At 31.7% G+C, this 21,552-nt stretch overlaps 2 protein-coding genes across 4 annotated transcripts in view; both read right to left on the reverse strand.

Annotated features, from left to right (window-relative positions):
• The window catches only part of LOC129787202 (elongation of very long chain fatty acids protein AAEL008004), a 55,388-nt gene extending 53,838 nt beyond the window's left edge, over nt 1-1,550 (reverse strand). The window contains exon 1 of one of the 2 annotated variants that reach the window (XM_055822585.1): nt 1,451-1,550. The gene's annotated coding sequence lies outside the window, so the exon portion shown is untranslated. The remainder of the gene's footprint in view (nt 1-1,450) is intronic. The other variant, XM_055822583.1, reaches the window with a different exon arrangement.
• Nucleotides 1,551-2,202: 652 nt separating this feature from the next.
• Nucleotides 2,203-21,552, reverse strand: part of LOC129787201 (elongation of very long chain fatty acids protein 7) — a 39,053-nt gene continuing 19,703 nt past the window's right edge. For both annotated transcript variants that reach the window (XM_055822581.1, XM_055822582.1), the window contains exons 2-8: nt 19,117-19,268; nt 16,048-16,238; nt 15,454-15,534; nt 13,459-13,621; nt 8,016-8,152; nt 7,694-7,936; nt 2,203-5,517 (exon numbers count right to left, since the gene is read on the reverse strand). In XM_055822581.1, coding sequence (XP_055678556.1) covers nt 5,362-5,517; nt 7,694-7,936; nt 8,016-8,152; nt 13,459-13,621; nt 15,454-15,534; nt 16,048-16,238; nt 19,117-19,177 — 1,032 coding nt within the window. In that variant the 5' untranslated portion in view covers nt 19,178-19,268 and the 3' untranslated portion in view covers nt 2,203-5,361. The remainder of the gene's footprint in view (nt 5,518-7,693; nt 7,937-8,015; nt 8,153-13,458; nt 13,622-15,453; nt 15,535-16,047; nt 16,239-19,116; nt 19,269-21,552) is intronic.

Raw genomic sequence — 21,552 nt, forward strand, 5'->3', positions numbered from 1 at the left:
GAAGATCCAAACTCTGAGAAAATATCAAAAAGTGAGTTAAAAACCAATTGTAAAGATGCGTCTTTTAATTTCGGCAATGTGCCTCTTGCTTATTGCGGGAAAATTCGAAGTAAAAGCTCAAGCTTGCTGTGCTACAGCAGTGCAAACTTGTGTTTCAACCCCAAGTACCTCAACCCCAGCTTGCTGCCCGAATTATGTGCAATGTGCTTGCACTGCTATGTTACCTAGCGAGTGCACGAATTGCCAGAATATGTATAACAATTGTAAAAATTAAGGCAAGTAAAAAGATTTAACGAAGAAGACCTTAAGAAAATTGCAAGAAAATTTAAAAAAAAAATGGTAGGTATTTAATTCTACAGCAGTTTTTCATAAGATTTTTTTAATCTTATTTTACAGGTGACTCTTGAGGACTTGGAAAATTATTTGAACTTGTTGAACAGCAGAAAAACGAAATTCAAAAATATATTTTTAGAGAAATTTTTATGTTACAGAAAAAAAATGTTTTAAAATTTCTTCTCAATAAACTTTTGGCTTTTTATTTTAATCAATCAATCATGATTTTTAATTAATCACTTAATTAATGATAAGGAGCGACATAAAACGAAAAGAATTCTTCAAGATTTTTTCACCATTTCATCAAACATTATTCAATAAAATTCAAAGATCCTTGATTTTCTTTTAGTGGAAATTTTGGATTTTATTTATTTAAATTCAAAAAAATTATTTGTAAAATGAATATCTATGTTTCTGTACCAACTACCCCTTCAAAGGACCCCACTCTTCTTAAGAAATAAATGAACCCTACTTGTGGTCTTCTTTGCCCACAAAATACTCCTCACGCAGCCACAAATTGTGGGAATTGAGGTCAGAAACGTGCCAAATGCCACAACTACACTACCCTCCCCCATAAAAGAATGTTGATGAATAAAATTAAATATTTTTTATCAAATCGCGAGCCATTTGGTTTGTGAATTGCATGGGAAATGTGTCTCGCATTTTGCGTACGCCCCGATAGTTTCGATCAGGCACTTTCCCAATCACCGTGCCCGCCTTGACACACAAACCGCAACATTTCCTGCCCCGAAAAGACGCTCTTTTCTTGCGGGTGGAGGGGGGCGTATTTGCTGCATTTCTTTTTATTAAAATAAACACCAAGATATCAAAGGAATCTTAAGGATGATAAAAGGATTTTTTAAACGTATTTTTAAGCATTTTGAAAACATAACTGATCAATTTTGTGCATAATCTTAAAATTTTCTTGTAAGAAAAATTAAGTATTCCGGCAACTCCCCGGAATTAATGTTTTTTTTTTTTTCATACGAAGTTAGGTTATGAGTGTGAGAAAAACTGGGCGGCTTCTGTGATTTCGTGAAATACGTTAAAAATCTCACACTTTTTGCACTTAAATAATCAATTGAAAGCTTAAAATGATAATTAAAGGCAGACTTACCGATTTATTGCTCTAGTTTCCCTTAATTTCGGTGGATAAAACAATTTTTTTCCCACTGTAAACAACACCTTATAGTGAGGTTATGTAAGTTTTATCGGGGGTGTATGTTTTCAGGCGCAGAAAAAATTGCCTGCCACTAGGGGCGCTGATTTTTTAGCTGGGGCACGTAGGTTAAAGCGAGATGACTGTTGGCAAGAAAGAGATACCAAGATTTATCCTTGGTGCTTTCTCGCTTTAGGAGTAGAGTTGTCATACTCTTCCACATGGACAATATACATTATGAGGGAGATAAATATACTTTTTGTCTTAATTTCTCTCACTCACACCACTAGTTCTCCTAATTTTCTCGCGTTTCTTTGCCGAATTTTCCGGGGAAATTGGGTTATTTGTTTTTAGGAGACGTCGCCGCGTCGATTGGCGACGGAAAAGCAGAAAAGAATAGGCTTCAAGGGGGGAAAATCGTATGATTTTGAGATATTGAGAAAAGCACGCGTCAACCATATTTGAATTCAAAATTTCAGTTATGAAATTAACGTCAATTTTCCGCTAGAAAACTGTAAAACTCATCGAAACGCGGTTTCTTCGCCTCAGGAGAAAGAAAAGTCGGAAAATTGTGCTTCATTTTCTCATATAAAAAAATAATTACCCAAAAGAAAAAATGAAAATTGCATTTTATGTTCGGAAAAGCGGTGAAAACACACATGATCGACCAAAATAATTCAAAGGATTCATCTTAAAATAAAACATCAACATTCTTTTATATATAGATTTAATATCCTTCAAAGCATAATCCTTAAAAATATGAATAAAAATGAAAACAGATTCAAAAAATTTACATTTTTGTGTTACTTTTTCTTACAATGAACACGTTTTTTTGTCTCATGATTTTCTCTTTTTTATTGCAGCAAAAATAATATTGAAAATTATCTTATTGATTACCGGGAAAGCCGGAAAATGAAAAATGGGGTGTGATTTTTTTTATTAAAAATGTTTTATGTACATAGCACGAATGAAAGTATCTTACAAACACCGTTGTCTTTAGAATTATTAGTAGTTGAATAAATTGCTTGTTGGCCCTCTGGTGCTTGAGAACTGAAATAATGCTATTTCTTGCAGTTTTTTTTACGAGAAATTGAGTATTTTGCGGTTTTTTTTAAATTAATTTTAATTAAGAAATTCTAGCACCTTTTTAATACAAGAAGTACAAGAATTATTTCTTAATTTAGCTGATTTTAGAAATCAATTGCAGAAAAATATTCCTATTCTGGTCCCATTTTCATAAAAGAATTTCCTTTCGTTCCTTTCCTTTAGTTTAAGAAAAAAAATGTTGGGAATAAGAAAAAATAAAACTGCTAGAATAAATTTTCAATAACTTATAACACCAATTTTATGTTAAAAATCTACCTTTGACCACTTGTCTTTAGTTTTCAAATATATAACTGCTAGAAAGTATTCAGAAGTTCGAAGTTTTATCAAAAACCGCAAGAAAATTTTGCAAAATTTTTTTGAAGCAAATTACATGGAAAAATATAAATTTTCCTCAAAACTGTGACGTTGAATTAGAGAAATTTTAATGTTTTTAGATAAATCTTTACAATTCCTTCCACCAGAGGGCCACTGAACAGTTCATTGCTCAACTATTGCATTCCAACGACAAAGCTCAAACGCAGCTGAAAATATTCCAAAACGAACACATTGGAAGCAATTTATCATCAAACTTTTCCGCTTCCATTTAGGGAATATTTTCAAATCGCTTTTCACCATTAAGCCATTTTCTTAATCTTCTTACAAATCCTTCGCACGTCATCAATTCAGAGACTTTTCTTAATACATTTTCTTAGACACAAAAATTGTCATTACAAAATATTCACCCAAAAAAATAAGAAAAATATCACCACACATTTTGTGTTTTATATTTTTCATCATTTTTATTCTTTTCTTTTGAAAAAATACTTTCGCATTATGTTTGATTTATTTTTCTTCTCTTATCAGTGCTTCTAAATCTACCATCACTGTACAAAAGATTACAAATCTGGGGGGGAAGAGGGGATTAGGAGTTTTTTTTTATTAGAAATTTTTCAAAAACTTTATTTTTTTTTAGTAAAAATTCTACATTTTCATTTATGAAATTTTCATCAATATTTTTATTCCCTCTTTTGCGTTTCTGTGTTGTGAAAGAAAAAGAAAGAAAAAAAACAAGAAATTTTGGAAAAGAAAAAATCAATTCACCTTAACAATTACAACCTTAATATTTATAATAATAAAACTCATGACTTAATATTAAAAACTATTTTTTATACATTGAAAAAAAATAGTAAAAAAAGGTGAAAGAATTTTTTAAAAAAATCACGTCCATCAACCATAGAGGAGGGGGGTAAATGTTAACAAGAATCCTCCAAAAGAATTATTTTACTCTCAATATAATAATTACTTTACAAATTGAATTTCTATACAAAAGAAATTACATTCAAAGAATGAAAAAAAAATATTAGAACATTGACCTAGTTTTACAGGAAGATCCATGAAAATGCAAGAGAAACCATCGAATACATTCGCAAAGTGATGAATTTTGTGCAATAAATTAAATGTTTTAAATTAAATCAATATTAAAGCAATTTTTCCCATCGATATTGCTCATCTCTTCTCTTCATTGTTTTGCGCAAAAAGTAATACAAACATTTTATAAGAGAATAAATTAAACCTCAAAGTAACCACACTTAGAGAAGCCTTCCCATAACACACAAAAAATTAACTATACTGCAGAAATACTTGCAAAGTAAACCTCCTTATATGTACACTGGGGACTTAAATCTCGACAAGACTTTGCAATTTTTGGGGATTTTTCTCTTTAAAATTTATCTTGATTTTGATGGAAATTTTTCATTATTTTTTTTTCTTGGAATTCTGAATAAAACAATTTTGAAATTTTGACAGCAGAATAAAATTCAGCTGTCAAATTCTTCTGTCAATTCTGTCAAAAATCTTTTCTTTTCCATTCAACTTAAGAGTTTTTGTAAGATTTTGACAGTTGACGTTCTTAAATTCTTGGAAAGAAATAAACTGTCAAAATGTTCGAAGATTTTTCCCATAATACCAAAAAATCTTATAAATGACGATTTTTAAGAAAAGATTTTTAACAGAATCTCATTGTTCAATTTATTTTTGCACTGAAGCTCCTCCTTTCAAGCAAGCCAATGAAAACGCTTTGCCTGAATTTATCAGGTTTATCAGCCAATCAGAGAGAGCTCCCTTCAAGAAATGCAAATTCTTCTTCTTTTTCACTTTTATTTCAATTAATTATTTTGCAGATGTGTCTTGGATTAAATTCTCACCCAGTTTTGTCAAGGATTAAGTCCCCTAGTCTACGAAGGACATAACTCATTGTTGATAAATATAACCATGAGATGCAACATATTATGACTTATTTACAACAAAACAAATAAAAATCATTATAAAATATGAGGAAGAACAAAAGGAAAATCCCCGAAGAAACATTTTCAGCAGATCTATCCTGCACCTTAAACAAATAAACCTTACATTGGAGCATTTAAAACAATTTACATTTTCTATTTTATAATATAAATTGTATAATAATATTACAAAGAATTTCATTTCATTTAATAATTAAAGAGTAAAGAGAAGATGAAAGAATACCATCAAAAAAAGAGAAAAAAAATAAAGTTACTTTTACAGAGAAATATAGTTTTGTTTTCTTTTTTTTTTTGTTTCTTTAAATGTAAATTAGACAACTATCTCCTTTCATTGTAAATATTTTCAGTGTAACAATAAATAGATCTTTGATTAATAATACGCTCTCTTTCTTTTGTCTTACAAACCTTATTCTGGGCCCACGTTGTACACCAAATTCTCTCTCGTTGCTCAACAAAATGACGCCGTGAGCATCTCATCAACTATTTCACCTTTTTAGCATCCCCATTGACGAGCCCATTGTGATTTTGGTCGCTCGTGTGCCCATTTGTGACACCCCCATTGGTGTACCCATTGCGATGATGAAGACCATTCATTTTATTATTGGTCAATTGGTCCTCATCGTCATTCATGACAGGCTAGAAAGGAAAAGCAAAAAAAAACTTCTTTTAAAAAAGTTTTGAATAAAATAAACTTCTGAAAGTTAACCCTTCGCACGCCAAACGTGAAAGGTATAAGGGGGGTAAATGACAGACCATAGAAATATTTCACCAGTTAAACAATAATGTCGTGTTTGCCAAACATTGAGACAGCTTTTGTCCATTTGAGAGTAAAAAAGAAATTTTTAAAATGATTTTTAATGTTTTTTTGAAAGAATATTTTTGCAAGAAAAAGATCTGGAAAAGCAACTTTTTAAAATTATTAGTAATTTTGGGCAGCTTAAAATTTTGTTTTTACTAATAAGGAATTTCTGTCAACCTCTGATTTTTTATCAATAGGATTTTTTTTAAATAATCTCACTTGAGTGCAGAATACTTTTAAATAAACTAGTAACATTACTAGAAGCAATAGTGTTTCATTATTTTTTAATTATTAATTCAAAGAAAATTGATCAGATTTAAATAAATCCATTTCCTTTGATGTTTTAAAAATAATTTACGTTTTTTATACAAATCGGTTCAACAGTTTTTTTCTCAATAAAATGAAATATTAATCTACAGAGTGGCCAGGAAATTAGGGCATGATTTTAATCGCGAATAACTTTTGATTGGATTGATATATCTGAAAACTTCTGCCAGCAAAAGTTTCATAAACTCAAAAAGTTTTATTTCCTTTTTATTTCAAGTCGTTATCTTAAAAATTGTAGCCGCTAGAGCAAAAACGTGAGAAAAATCATTTTCTCCATGACAAATATACTGCTTTTCATGTCAAATAAACGCTGAATGGCCCAATTGGTAGTATCTGCTTTTACTCAGAAATATTCTTTGAATATTTAGTCGCATAAAGTCGGGAAAGGCCTCTTTAATTAAAATTTGGTCAAATATTCAATTGTTTAATGATTTTTAGATCATTTTTAAGGATTTTGAGAAAATTAATTGACATGAAATCTAGTATATGTCATCGTTTTCCATGCAAAAGGTAACTTTTACATGGGTAAAATCGGCATTTTTTTTTATGTTTTTAGCAGTCGCAATTAAATTAAACTACGCAATATTCTCAACTAACCAAGAAACTTAATTCTTAACAGAATAAATTCAAACACAACGAAATTATTTAAAAAAAAAATATTGCTCAGGGGTATGTTAAGTACCCCTCACATAGCCTACGGAGGGTTAAAAACTTTCACAATATAAGTTAAAGTTTGAATTTTCTTTAGAGAATTTCTCTGAATCATCTTAGAAAACGATGTAAATCCATCAATTCTCCAACAAATTCTTCTCTCAAAGTGCAATAAACTTTAGTAGGTACTTTGACTCTGAATCATTTCCAATAAATCATTTAAAAAAAAAGAATCTCAAAGAATTCTTTCAACACGTGATGTTGTTTTTTTCTCTGGAATTTTTGCAAAATCATTTTCAATAAAAATTCTTTTTTTTCTGGAATGCAAAAAGGTAAATTACATTTAACCACCTTATAATTTGACCATTCCAAAATACGAGGTCACTGCCCAGATTCACAAATTTTTGTTATGAAATTTTTACACCGTAGAATCAATCTTAGTCAACAAAACAATCACTTGTGGAATTTTTTTTAAACAGTCAAAAGAAACTTCTTTTGCTGCGCCCTGAGAAGTGCATTTAAATGGCCATTTTTTGTAGAATTAATCCCTCTTCCATAAAAACGCGTAAACACGTTGAATTTTCTCACATGCTGACTTGAGAACAATACAGAGAATTCATCGTAAGAGCGGAATTCTTCAATTTATTGTATTATTAATTTTTTCTTGGGGACAAAATACGTGTGTTGATAAATGACGTGAATTTAGCATTTTTTGAAGATTTAAGCACAAAAGAGTTGAAAAAAGAAATAAATTCTTGCTGATTAATGTTTGTAGCATCAATGGGGTTCTTTTGAAATGAGAGAGAAAACTCTCGAGTTGAAAATCAATGACAAGCAAATAAAAGTGAAGAATTCCAATGTTTGGCGTTCAAAAATGGTCAGTCACGCTGAATTATTATTTCCAAAGTAATATTGACAAAACTTCTTTTTTTTTTGCGCGCGAGCAGGGAAATTTGACGCAATAATTATCGAAGATAATTTTGTGCAAAGTAATTTGTGTAAATTTTTGTATAATTTTGGGCACAGAAGACTCACCATGCAAGCACCCTGATTGCCATTTGTGTGAATTTTGCCATTTTGCGTGGCATGGTCAGCTTTTGAATCCCTCGCCGATAATTTCCCCTTGGACGGCCGACTGTACTTGGCTTTGTAGAAGTCAGAGAAGAGGAACAGAAACATTACACCGTGCAACCCAATCCACACCATGAATCCTTTCGGGTAGTCGCAATCGCGGAAAAGCAACTGGAACTGATGTATGAAAATTGCAACGAATTGAACCTGAAAAAATAAACAATTTTCAGTAAATTTATCTCCTCTTTACTTCTTATTTTATTTTTATTTATTTTTTTGTTCTTACCATCTGGAATGTGGTGAGGTACTTCTTCCACCAAATGTACTTTTGATACCTTGGACCCATTGCTGCCACCATGTAGTAGAAATACATGACAATATGCACAAATGAATTAAGCATAGCGAAGAATGTACTATGGCCACCTAAAAAAAATTGAGAGAGAGAAAACAGACTCATTATTATTGTGCTTTTGACGCCCCTCAATGGATTTTAGGAGGCTAAAATTTGCACACTTTGTGGCCAATTATTTTTCCCGAAAACGATTTGCTTTTAGAAGTCGATGGAGAACAGACATCATCGCATAAGACAGAGAGTTACTCTAAGAATAGATTTATTGGAAATTTTCTACACTGATAAAAATTTACTAAAGAGGTCAGTAGAGATCGCATTTAGAACCATTCGATTGTTCTTTAACAAAGAAAGGATTTTATTCATTTTGAAGCTCTCATAATGAGAAGACAAGCAATAGTAAATAAAATCTCGTAGAAGATCAATTAACTTTCAAAAAAAGCTTTAAAATGTACTGGTAAGCTGACCAAGCTTACGGGAGCTGTGTTTCTTTCAGTGTACCAATTTTGTGAGAGCAAACTAGAACGCGAATTAATTTAAATACGCGCAAAGTCGGGAAAAGTTGAAAAGTCATACCCTAAGAAATGTTTGGAAGGCCATATCTCGAGAACGGATCCATAGATTTTCATAAATTTTTTTAGCTGTGATTCTTTCGAAGAAAAGAATAGCACAGCTTCTGTGTCCACTCTAAAACTCAAGGTCGTCGGATCGGGCTCAAACTTGGTATTTTTATTTGAAAGGTCTCGAAGTCAGCTATAACATATCGAAAAATGAAAAAAATTTATGTCGCCATTTTCGAAAAATTCGAGTTCGAAATGTTCGAAAACTTTGTTTTTGACTTTAGCGCCTCTTGCGGTCATTTCTCGAAGTTGCAATGTTCTAGACATTTGTAGGGTTTCTCGAAACCTTTCATTTGCGCTTGAGTTGATCAAGATCGGACTTGTAGAACCTGAGATATGACATGCCAACTTTGGAAGGCTATATCTCGAGAACGGAGACATAGATTTTCTTCATTTTTGGCATGAAGCTAGATAATATGGTCAGCTACAACATATCAAAAAATGAAGCAAATCGATAATGGCGTTTTCGAGATATTCATCGAAAACTCATCGAAAATTTTGTTTTTGATTTTTGGCCCCCTAGCGGTCACTTTTGAAACTTCGGATGTTCTAGAGAGTTGTAGGGTTTGTTGAGATCTTTCATTTGACCCCGGGTTGATCAAAATCGGTCAAGCCGTTTTCGAGTTATGGTCGATTTTCGACGAAAAATTGTGGCGGCCATATTGACTAAACGGCTTGACCGATTTTCGAAAATGAGGTATCGTTGGAAAGCTTTTGATGGTCCCTACAACATATCAAAATTTCAGCCCTCTAGCTATAATAGGGGCTGAGATATTGCAAAAACAAAATTTTGAGGTTATTCAAAATGGCGGACGGGGGGGTGGGGGGGTGGATTTGACCTCATAATCGGATTTCTTCAGGTCGATATTTAAACTTTGCCGTTTACCGCAAGTCTCTATCTATCACCGTTCTCTTGCAATTTAAGTTTATAATCCGGACGGACGGCCGGACGGACGGACGGCCGGACGGCCGGAAAAAATCTTATTTTTGGCGCATACGTTTTTTGGAATGTGGGGACCCTAATTCGTGCTCATCCCAAGTTTGAGCCCGATCTGACGACTTTCGATTTTGCTCGGTACACAAAAGCTGTGTCTGAAAGAAACACAGCTAAAATCTTTATTTTGTTCTGAGTTAAGGTGGTGGATTCTGATTAAAATATTTTCTTTTCTTTTCTAATATCTTAAAAGTTGTTGTAAGATTTTGTCAGTTGATATTTTTAAATTGTTCTATTGTCGTTCTATATGAGAAAAATAAAGAATTTGTAATTTAAAAAAAAAGTCAGAAAGTTTTTTAAAGAGTCCTGGATAAGTAATTTTCCTTCAAAACGCCGATTCAAGAAAGAAATAAAATGTGAAAACTTAAAATATTTTTCTCAGAAAACCAAAAATCTTATAACTAACGAATTGTAAGAAAAGTTTTTTATTTGAATGTAGAATCTTAATAAATTTTTATTAGGTTTAGCTCAAAATGCAAAAAAAGAAAGGATAATCAGAGATTAACAAAGAAGCAAATACGCATAAGCGTCATAAGCATATACAAATACATATCCCAAATTACAATGGGAACAAAGCTTAAACTGTTTCAATTTTTTCCAGTTAGGCTTCTATGACAGGGATATAGCTAGAAATCTATACTTAGGAGGTACTTTTATAATTAATTTTCTTTAATTTAAGTAAAGATTTCAAAATCTACCTGTGCCAAGAAAACTTTTTTAAATTTATATTTAAAAAAAAACTCTCAGAAATCAAAATACCTTAAAAACTACCCGGAAAACCCTAATATGGGCAACAAGTTCATTCTCTTGACTTTTGCAAAACCGTTAATTACTTTTACCTCCAAACGGATTCTTTCAACTCCTTCTCATGTGTAGAAATAAAAGAAAACAAATTGTTTTCAAAAGACTTCTTTTTTTTCGGCGAAAATTGCCATCATAAAATACCCACGAAATGAATGTTAAAACCTGTTGGGGAGGCGAAATAATTCATTGCCATTTCACTCTCAAGTGCATTTTGTGCATTTTACAATTCACCGGAAAGTTCTTTCGCAAATCTTTTATGACCATTTAAAATTCCCAATCTCCATTAATCAATGTTGTGTCCAATAATTCATTTTTGATTTTCTGTTTTTTTTTTCAACTCTGTAAGTATTTATTTTTCCATCTTCCGTAAAATTACTACATTGAACATGTTTTGATGTCCCAGCTAATTCCCTCTCTCAATAGACACGATGGCAATGGGTTATAATGACTAATTAGTTTTCAATTAATCGCCTCGACTAGTGGGAAATTGTCGGAGATTTTTCTCTCTGTGTGCTACACGCATAAATAATTCATTAATCACACTTTCCTATCTTTTCCACGCACACGCTAAGAAATTCGTTTGTATTTCAGAGCTTCTTTTTTTTTATTTTTGTACGCGGCATATTGTTTATTGATTTATGTCCCAATTCTTTCGAGGTGCGGTGTAAGCATTTCACTCGGCTTTAGAGCTATTTAACACTCTTTTCTACTTTGCACAAAACATCCCATTTTTTCCCTAGTTCAAGGTGCCATTTCCCGTTGATTTGTTCCACGTCTTACGAATTTATTTAAATATTTATATAAAAGTAGGTAAAATAAATCGGCTAGACCACACTCTGAATTCGAATAATTTATTCGTAGATTCTGACTTAATTCGACACCTATTTTATTTTATTTTTGAGAAATTTCAACAATTCCCCATGACAATAAAATTAATTTAGCAAAGGCTCGAAGGCTGGAAGAATTTTATTTTTTCCAACAAATCATACGGTGGGTTTTCCGTCAATCTTGAGGTCATTTCTTTTGAGATCACCCACCTTTGACATTCGCGCAAAATGCATCATTCTTTTTGGATGATCTTTTAGCGTCAATGGATTTTCCTTTTTTTCTCTCTCTCTCCCTCTTTTTGCATGCAATTATGCCTCCTTTATTTGTCCACAACAATGAGTAATTTGTCGATGGGTGGAAGATTTTCAGACAGATTAATTCATTCCTTTGACCTCTGGGGGTCCACGCAATCCATTCACTTTCAATTTAAACTCTTCTTGTTGCAAATATGCAATTTCCCATTCCGCCACAGATCTTTTCTTAATTTTATTTATGAGGTAGAATTCAGTGGATTTTTTCCATTAAACTTTAACTTGAATTTCATTAAATGAGACAAGAATTGATGTAAAAGGTGAATCACAAAGCTCAATTGTTACGGGGAAATTTATTTATTTAAAGTTTGTGATAAACATTAGAATGACATAAGATTTTCTGATTGAAAAAATCATTAACATAAAAAATATTTTGCTAATCATTTGCATTGTAATTCTGACGTAAAAGGGAAATTTGTCTGAGAATTTGCGTTTTCTACCCATAAGAATTAAATCCTCTGGTTTTTTCACTATTTTATTGATCAAATAGAACGTTTTCCTGATAGAAATTGAATACTTTTCTGAAGTTTTGAAACATTTTCCATATTGTAAAACAATTTTTTTGTAATTAAACAATCTGTCTAAATCTATAAAAATCTTTCGGTATTTTCCTGGGTTTTGAAGGAAATTTTGAATTATGTAGAAGCGTTTTAAATCAATCAAAGTTAAGAGCTTTTTCCATATATTGTGCATAATGTCCTTTTAACCTTATGAGAACCGTAGCTTATTCAATGATACAAAATTAATAAAAAACATTTTTTTTCGATTCATTTGAGTTTAGAATTTTTTTTTCTGAACTCAAAGAAAAGATTTATATAGAGAAAAATTTTCCATGCCGGTCATGAAAGAGTAGAGAGAGTTTCTTTTATCAAAGCAGAGTAATAATATAAAAATTCTAATCTCACCTAAATTGATAAGAAAACCATCGTAGAAATTTTAGAGCAACTTTATAGCGCTTTTACTTCAATTTTACGAAGAGAAATAAAAACAATCAAACGATCAACGAACCAAAAGCAATAAAATATTAAAAAACGAAAAAGTTAATCAATTCTATTCTATATTTTTCCCACAATAAATTTCTCTCAATGGTACAGTATTACAAACAAAACAACCGATAAAATAATCCCTCCATTCACAATCTCCCGCGGGGTATTTTATCAATGTGAAACTTAAGCTTGAAAATGTGCCAAATGGCTGTAAATGGGAGCTTTTGGGAAACACCCCCTTTTTTTCTGTGATTCACGTGAGTGTATATAACTCAATTATCAATCGTACTATGCTTTATATTGAGTCATCGCGTAATCGGAAATGTCTGATTAATCTAGAAAATTAAAAAGCAATTTTGCCCGGCTCTCATTGCTCTCTACGGAGCCATATAGCAGGCAGAGTGTTGTGTTGTGTGTGGCAACAGCTCATGTTTCAATGGATCGATCTCACATCTGCAGAGAGAGAGAGATGTGCAAGCAAACGGGCAAGAGGAGGAGGATGAAGAGAGCATACCAGCAACAAGGAAATATCGCATGGTTGACGCGCGACTTTCAGTCAGAATCCGGGGCGTACTGCTGGAATTGGGGCTTCACTGTGTGTACGCGCACGACAAAGTGAAAAGCGAAATTGCATGCCACCCATGCAATTTTTGCCACTCTATGTTGCAAATTCTCTTTATTTTTATTTTTTATTTTAGAGCCACATAGACAGAACACCGGACATGGGCATTTTGCGCTCTCAGGTCAAATGCCCTCCACCCACTCACCCAATTATCAAGTAGAGTTGTCTCTTCTTCCTCCCAAAAAACGATAAATAAATATCAATGCAACACTCACCTGGTGCAAATTTCATTCCCATCCACACAGAGAAGGGCATGCAACCATGATGGATGACATGCAGCGTCGAGACGTGCTCCATTTTGTGCCTCAAGATGAAGAAGAGTGTGTCGAAGAATTCTGTAAATTTCGCTAAGAAATACCACCAACACGTGTTTGCCATCTACGAAGAAGAAACAACAAGAAAAAAAAACGAGAAATCATCAAATGCTCTTTAATGTATTTTTGATGGAATTCTTGTTAATTTTTTTTTTTCGTAAAACAATGTATTTATGCAAGATATTGAATGAGGAATTTTTGAGTGCGTGACTTTTCACTCGTCGTCGGAAGTGATGAATTTATTATAAATAACACATTTTATTGAATTGGTGATTTTACTTAAAATGTTAATATTCTTCTCTCTCTCACAACTCTGCATTACAATGTATTTAATGTAAACAACTCAATTCACAATGAATTTGCAATATATCAAATTTCATACGAATTCATTCATTTTATTCGTAAAGAAAATGATTTATGCAGAGACTTTCAGCGGTAGATGGAGAGAAATTAAAATAAACAGGGTGGTCAAAGAGAATTGTGAAAAAGAAATTTACTTTAATATTAAATTGAAAAAATTAATTCAATATAGGAGAGTGTGTGGCAACATGTTTTGTTTTATATTCTTAGGCTGGACTTCACTACTCAGTCGGGCTTAAAATTTTAAGTCGATTTTTATTGAATAAAATGAAATCAAATAAAATAAAACAAAATAAAAATAAAAGAAAATAAAATAAAAAAATAAATAAAAATATTATAGACTTAACTTTTATAAATTTCTTGCTCTCTATTCAATGCAAATTAAGATTTATTTTAAATCAAATTCAAGTTCTTTAATTAGAAAATCTCACAAAATTTCCAGGACCACTCAGGAAAATCCAAGCCCAACTTAAAAATTTTAAGTCTGACTAATCAAGAAAAACTGACTTAAAACCTTAAGACCGACTTAAAATTGTAAGTCCGACTGAGTAGTGAATCCCGCCTTAATAACTATGTGTTAATTTTCCTGCTTATGAATTTAAGTGATTTTTTCAAGTTCTTCGTCTGTGGAAAATTTAAATCCCTACCCCGATAAACTTACTTTTACACAGAGATTTTCTCTGCTCCTCTCTTCGTAGACGCGGAGTCGAAAGCTCTGGGAAAATGTGAGTTTTTCAGGACGACAATTTCTATTTTCCACCGACAAAGAACTCGAAAGGAAAATCTTTAGAACTACTTCCGGGTTTTTCTTCTATTTTCTTACACTTATCCATAAAATTAGACAATGAATAAAAACATAAAAAACCTCTTCTAAATTAACAATTTTATTATTACCGAACAAAAAGTATAAATAAAGGAAATGAAGTCTATAAATTAAGACATTTTGCAAATAATAAAAATTTTATGAACTATATGTAATAAAATAACAATATTAAATTGCAATTTTAAGAGACTAAAAGAAAACAACTAAAAAACAATTAAGTATCTTTTTGTGTATAACAGAAAATACTTAAAAAGTCCCATAAAATAGGATTAATTTTGCACTTTATCATTTTTAAAAAATTAATAATTTCTCAAAAACTTTATTCATTTTTTCCCCAATGTTCCCTAAATTAGAATTTTTAATTGATTTATCTTAAACTTTCATTTACTCTGAATTAAATTAATATCCGTCTTCTAAATAAATTTGAATCACCCTCTGAAAGTCTCTTTTTGCATTCTTTTTGGCTTTTCCAGGCATTTTATTCCAAAAATCTTTACAAAAAAGAAGGAAAACCCACAAATTCTGCACAAAAGAAATGTCAATAAACTCTGCGCAATGCAATTTTCTTGCAAACTTTGCTTACGAATAAATTTATAAAGACTTTTTGTCATCCCCTTTTGAATGAGAAACATTCGAGGGGGAATTTTTATGTGAAAATTTGCAATAAAAAAATATTCAATGTGAAGAAAAATCCTTCCAAAAAAAAAACTTACCCTCATGGCCATTGGGCTTCGAGAATAGTCCACTGGTTGGCACTTTAAACTATAATGACCCCACCATCCACTTTGCAGATACTGCAAAAAGATATTATGGGAGAGAAAAAAAATATGTTGCATTAGACATTACAAAATATGAGATGAATATCCTTCATGTTGCCATTGCTGCTGGTTAATTGCAATTAAAATGTTGGTACGTGTGCTATGTGTGTGTGTGTGTCAAGGGGCAAATAGCTAAGGTTAAAAGTTGATATTTTTTGTTATTAAAATGAATTTCTATAAATTCTTTAATTTAAATCTCAATATTCACTTCATTCGTAAAATTAGCAGAATAATTAAGATAAATTCCGAATTTTTATGTTTTCTCTTCCCCAGCTGTTGGCCCCTTTAGGTATCTATGATGGAGTTAAATAGGAAGTCGCTCGGGCTTATTGACTTATTTAATTTTTCTCGATGATAATGTAAAATCACATACACACACAACTCGTTTTCCCTTCCCCCCATCAATCTAATAGTTTTTTTTTTTGCAATTAATATTACATCTCCATGCGGCAAAAATAGCTTATTTTTCGCAAAGAAAGAAGAACTCACCTCATAGAAAATCCATGCACTAAATATTGTCTGAATTAAATTGTACACAACTAGAATATTTCTAAGATTCATTGGTTTACGATTGGCCATAATTCGTGGTCCCATCACTTTGCTGAAGTACGCATAGAATAAACATATCGCCATGGTAGGTAATGGGGATGACATCAATGGCCAGTCTTGAACTCGTGGGTCTACAAAGGAAAAAATTAGTTTGGAAATAAATTTTTCCTCAATTTCACTCTTCATACAAAACATTAGACGCTAATAGTTGATAAATTAGTCAAGATATTGCGCCAATATATTGCTCTCACGCAGTTTTTTTTTCTTACTTCTTACATTACTGCATTTAGTCCATAATTATATATCCCCTTCTCTTTGCAAGCACCCCAATTTCGCAAGTTTTTCAAGTTATAGTCCATCGAGCGGATTAAATAAGAGGGGATTTTCGTGTTAGATATTTTTCCAGTGCTTTATTTTTATTTTATTTATAAACGCGACAAAATGCATTCATGTTTTTCAGCCTTGACGTATGGAAAAATACTTGATACTATAACGTCATTGATATAGAATACTCTGATAAAATTTAATTAGAATTGATACATAAAAGAAGCTGCCAGGTTGATGATTATACTACAGTACGACACTGCTATTGATGTGTGTCGGAAAGTAAGGGGGGCATTTATCTGGCTGTGTAATCAGTGTTATTCCACAGAGAATCGAATTTTTCTTTCAAGTTTCTTTTTAAATTTATTTAGAGCTGAAAAACTTAAAGAAATATTCAAATTTAGAGCCATATTCAGCGTACAAAAATCTTTTACATTTCTTTTATGAACTTTTATTGTAAAAGTCGTAAAAAGAATCTTTTATAACATAAAAATATTTTACACAGAATACTGATTAATTTTAAAATTTTTGTTTATATTTTATCAGTTATGGATACAACCTTTGAAATGGTCATTACAAATTAGTCCACAAAATTGTGAAGAATTTATCGAATGCATGTTGGGCAGAATTAGTTTTTTTTTAAATTAATTATTTATTTTTAATAAAAAACTTAATTTTTTGCCTTTATAATTTTAGTTTGAAAATAATTTCTGTCAGATTCCTAAATTTTCACAACATTAAACGTCATAAAATAGCTTAAAATGCTCATAGAAGGACCTCCAAAACTCACTTTTATCATAAAAGACGAAAATCGATAAAATCTTTTACCCTAAATACTAATTCTACTTTATTTTTTTTTATTTTTGGAGACTTATAAAAGTTTGGAGAGTTGTTTTTTTATGGTGAATATCAAAATGACATTTTATCATAAAAATAAAAGAATTTTTTTACGCTGAATATGGCTTTTCATTAAAAATAGTTTGCTTCGTGAAAATTATTATTTGTATCCTCAAAATGTTAATTCTTCTTTTAAATTTCTTTACAACTTTACTAGCCGAGAGGCTTTAGCTACGTCTCTTGGAACTTCAATACCTAGTGAGGCTGGTTCGAATCCCGCCAGAGTAAACCTTTTTACGCCATTACGCCGTCCATGTTAATGAAGCCCAAGAATAGTTTAAGAATATCCTAATTTACCAATAAATCACGGAAAAATGAACATTAAAAATAATTTTTATTTAAAGTTTATTCTTACTCTTTTTCCCTGATGGTTATAACAATATTGGACTTCGGTTAATTTTCATTGTTGAGAGAATCAAACGCGAAGAATTTAACCCATGCTAACGAGGTCATAGATCTTCTGTACCTAGAACCTTCATTTTCTAGAATTTGACTAATAAGCCTATAAGAAATATAATTCCTGAAAAAAAAAATTTTAGCCCCCATGGGGGCGTCGGTAGACACCGTATGATATATCATACGTTTAACGAAAGGGGGTTGAAAAAATCTAATTTTTTTTCAGTCTTAAAACAAAAACTTTAATTTATTTAAATGCATAAATTACATAATTTATGCTTAAATTAAGTATTCTGGCTAGATTTTGGGCCAGAATTAATTAATTGCTCCAATAGAACTCCAATCCTTGGGTTTCAGAATCAACTCACCGCGTTCTTGTAGAGTTCTAGTTCTAAGGATATAGAGACTGAACTTGTCGTGATTACCACAGTAATCCTCATCGCTAACAGTTGCGTAGCCAGGAAGTAAAATAACAATCTCATGTTGCATGGTTTGCTCTAGGACGGAGACTTCTTGTGAGCATGCTGACAAGTCTCCGGACAGAGCCGGATGTACTATCCTTCTTCGTTCTCAGACCTACAAAAATCAAGATTTTCGCTATAATTTCTATATTTCCTGGTGTGAGGTACTTCTTAATACTTACGATGTATCTGATAAAGCACTTCCTGGCATTCCTTTTCACTGCAATCTATATTTTTATTTCCAAACCTTTAGATCTTCCCTCACAGAAATAAACTCGCACTATAACCTAAAAAGTACCTCAATTCAACCAACGTATGATATATCATACGCAGATGTTTATCGCGTAAAATATTAAATAATCTGCGGCCGGAGACGGATATTTTAGTTAATTCACATAGTTTTATTAATAAATAAGAGATTTTGTACCAAATATTGCAGAGAAAAAGGGAATTGTCACTTAAAATACACACACTTTGGTTCCCGGACAACTTTGCAATTGGATACACTTAGATTTTTGTTAAAAAATAACATTGTTTTAAGTTTTTGACACCCAGAAAAATTAATATAAAGAGTTAAGGGTTTATAAAAGTGGAAAACACTAACCCGGAAAGAATATTTTGAGAATTCGCGTCATAAAAATTATTCAAAAATTACCAATTTTGCGTATGATATATCATACAAAAAGTGAGGATGGGTTAAAAGAATTTGCGCGTTTAACTCCCCCTTCCTCTTTTAGAATTCTTTTATTAGAATTCAAGTTTATTAATTGAACTTATAAATCGATCAAGTCACAAAAAATGCCCCAGATACTCTCCCCTTATACGTTGTTCTAAATAATCACGTTTTTTTTTTCTTTGCAATTTGCGCAATTTCTTCACTAACTTTTCCATGGAAAAATGCTTTTAAAATCAACGCAGAAAAAAAACTCACCACTTTTATTATCCATGAGATCCCTATACCAGTCATACATGTCTGTGATGAGGTAAATCATTGTGGCGTACGTCCCTAAGGGGTTTCCTCAGCGGTTGAAAGTTTTAATGCAGCAGGTGAATCACAGGATTTTTGGGGAAACGGCAAATTCTCTGTGAAAAAAGAAGTCAAAAAAACGAAAGGACGTAAGAATAGCGGATCGGTGAAAGTGAAAACACATAAAAAATCACACATAATCAAAAAATATGACTCTGTCAATTTTTTATGTATATCTCGTGATTTCTTAATTGATAGAGCTCTCCTTATTGGGTGCCTCTGTGTAGATCTGGGGGTGTTCACGTGCTCGTTTCGCGCGATTTTAGGGAACTAAGCAGAGGATGTTGGTATGAAACACCTTCTTGGATAACTGATTTGCAAATGACTGATGAATTTTCTTTTAGATTTTCCCCACAAGCTAAAAGTGCTTGAGAAATTGCTCGAATATGTCGCAAATCTATTGAACAGTACCTCCTTTACAAACGTCGCACGACAGGTTGAAGGTATAACCACCAAAGTTACTCTCATATCAAACCTGCCCCACTGATGCTGCATCATACCGCACACACACACACATTTGCAGCATGTTTAGCCAGAGAATTTCCGGGAAATCAACAAGTGAGCTTACACACACGACCCCACTAAAGTGCGAACCCCATTTTAAATGCATCCACTGCAACTTTCAGCCAACATCGCCCAACATCGCGCGGTAAAAATAAAAAGGCACATATCACTTAATCAATGCGACTCCTCTCTTGTGGTTTATTAATTGCAATTTCTCACACTCCATATTTATAAAAAAAAAATCATATGTATATGCGAACGAGATATGTCTACCATTTACATATATAGCCATTTAACCAATTTCACTTTTATGAATAATTTTTCCTCCATGTCTCTTTCAGATATATTTGCCTGACCACGCATCTCCGCACGCGGTGCGTTTCACTCCTGGCCACGGGGAGGGCAGGTAGAAACGAAGAAAAAAAAAGCAAGACGTCTGCGACAGAAAAGTCACTGAACATCGAAGATATGTATTTAATCAGCATTAGAGTCAGCGAAAATTTAAAAAAAAGCAGTGAAAATTGTTCAGTGTGGTGATAATCCATCCCAAACAGCACAGATTAGTCGGAATTTTGTCACGAAATATTAAGAAATAACTCCGAATTGGAAATATTTTTAAATTCAATTATTCTTAAAGGTTTTAGATTAATTTTTAAAAAGTTAAGTTATTTGTTAATTAATAAATAAGATAAAATATTCTCTGGTGATTTTTAGAGGTTTTTAGATTTATTTTTATAATTTCTATATAGCGAATTATTCTTGCCTAAAACTAGGTACAAAAAATATATTAGGTATAGACTTAAAAAATTTAATAGCAGATCTATTATTTTTCAAGATTTTTAAAATTTTATGACCAATTCTGACGAAGAAAAATATTTTCTTTTCAATCTTTTAAGCTTAAGTTTTCTTAAACAAAACCTATGTAACTTATTTTTTAAGCTATACGGAATTTGTTAAGCTAACCCTGAGTCTTTTATGCTAGGCCTAGATTTCTTTTTTAAAGTTAGAACTTTTTTTGGACTAAGCTTAAAATTTTTAAACCTCATGTCATTTTTAAGATTTCTAGGTTTTAGTTCAGGTCAAACCAAGTTTTAATGCATCTCTGAATGAATTTTACTTATCTCAATATTCTAAGATGGCCAGGTACATATTTTTATTGTTTTCTAGAATCGAAATTGTTTAAAAAAAAAAACATCTAGAAATTCATTTAGTCATAATCCTGCCTAAACTAGCTTTGAAACCTTAAAGGCCTGATCTAAAAAAAAAACTTAAAGCCTGCCTAGAAAAACGAATTTGTTTCGAAATAAAGAAAATATTTTCTATAAAAATTTAAGAAATAAGGGATGGTCACGTTATTTTGGAAACTCGGGGACTTTCAAGAGCGATTTTCATGCCAATTTTGAAACCAAAAATTCGAAATTTGCTTGCACACTTGTTGAATGGCCAAATACTGATAAGAATTCAGTATTTTCAATTTAGAAAATAAATTTTTGTGCTCAAAAAAATTATTTGAAATTTTCACATTTTGGCCATTTTGTTCCTGTAGAGTTTCCAAAATAACGTGACCATCCCTTAGAAATAATAAAAACAATATTTTCATCAAGTTCATAAACCTCTTTACAGAAAATTCTTTTAGCAAAGTTTCTTTCAAATTTTCCTAAAAAAATCAAAAGAAAAGAATAAATATTTATTGGAATGGAAATAGATTACTCAAAGCCCTACTTGTTGAAAATTCAAACTATGTGGTGCAATATAGCACAATTAACCACGATTAAATAGTCTCTGTTACTAAATGCACACGTCTGCATATTATTGCAATACACCAATTCCTAAATG

The sequence above is a fragment of the Lutzomyia longipalpis genome, chromosome 1, assembly GCF_024334085.1.
Source record: "Lutzomyia longipalpis isolate SR_M1_2022 chromosome 1, ASM2433408v1".
Lineage (NCBI taxonomy): Eukaryota > Metazoa > Arthropoda > Insecta > Diptera > Psychodidae > Lutzomyia > Lutzomyia longipalpis.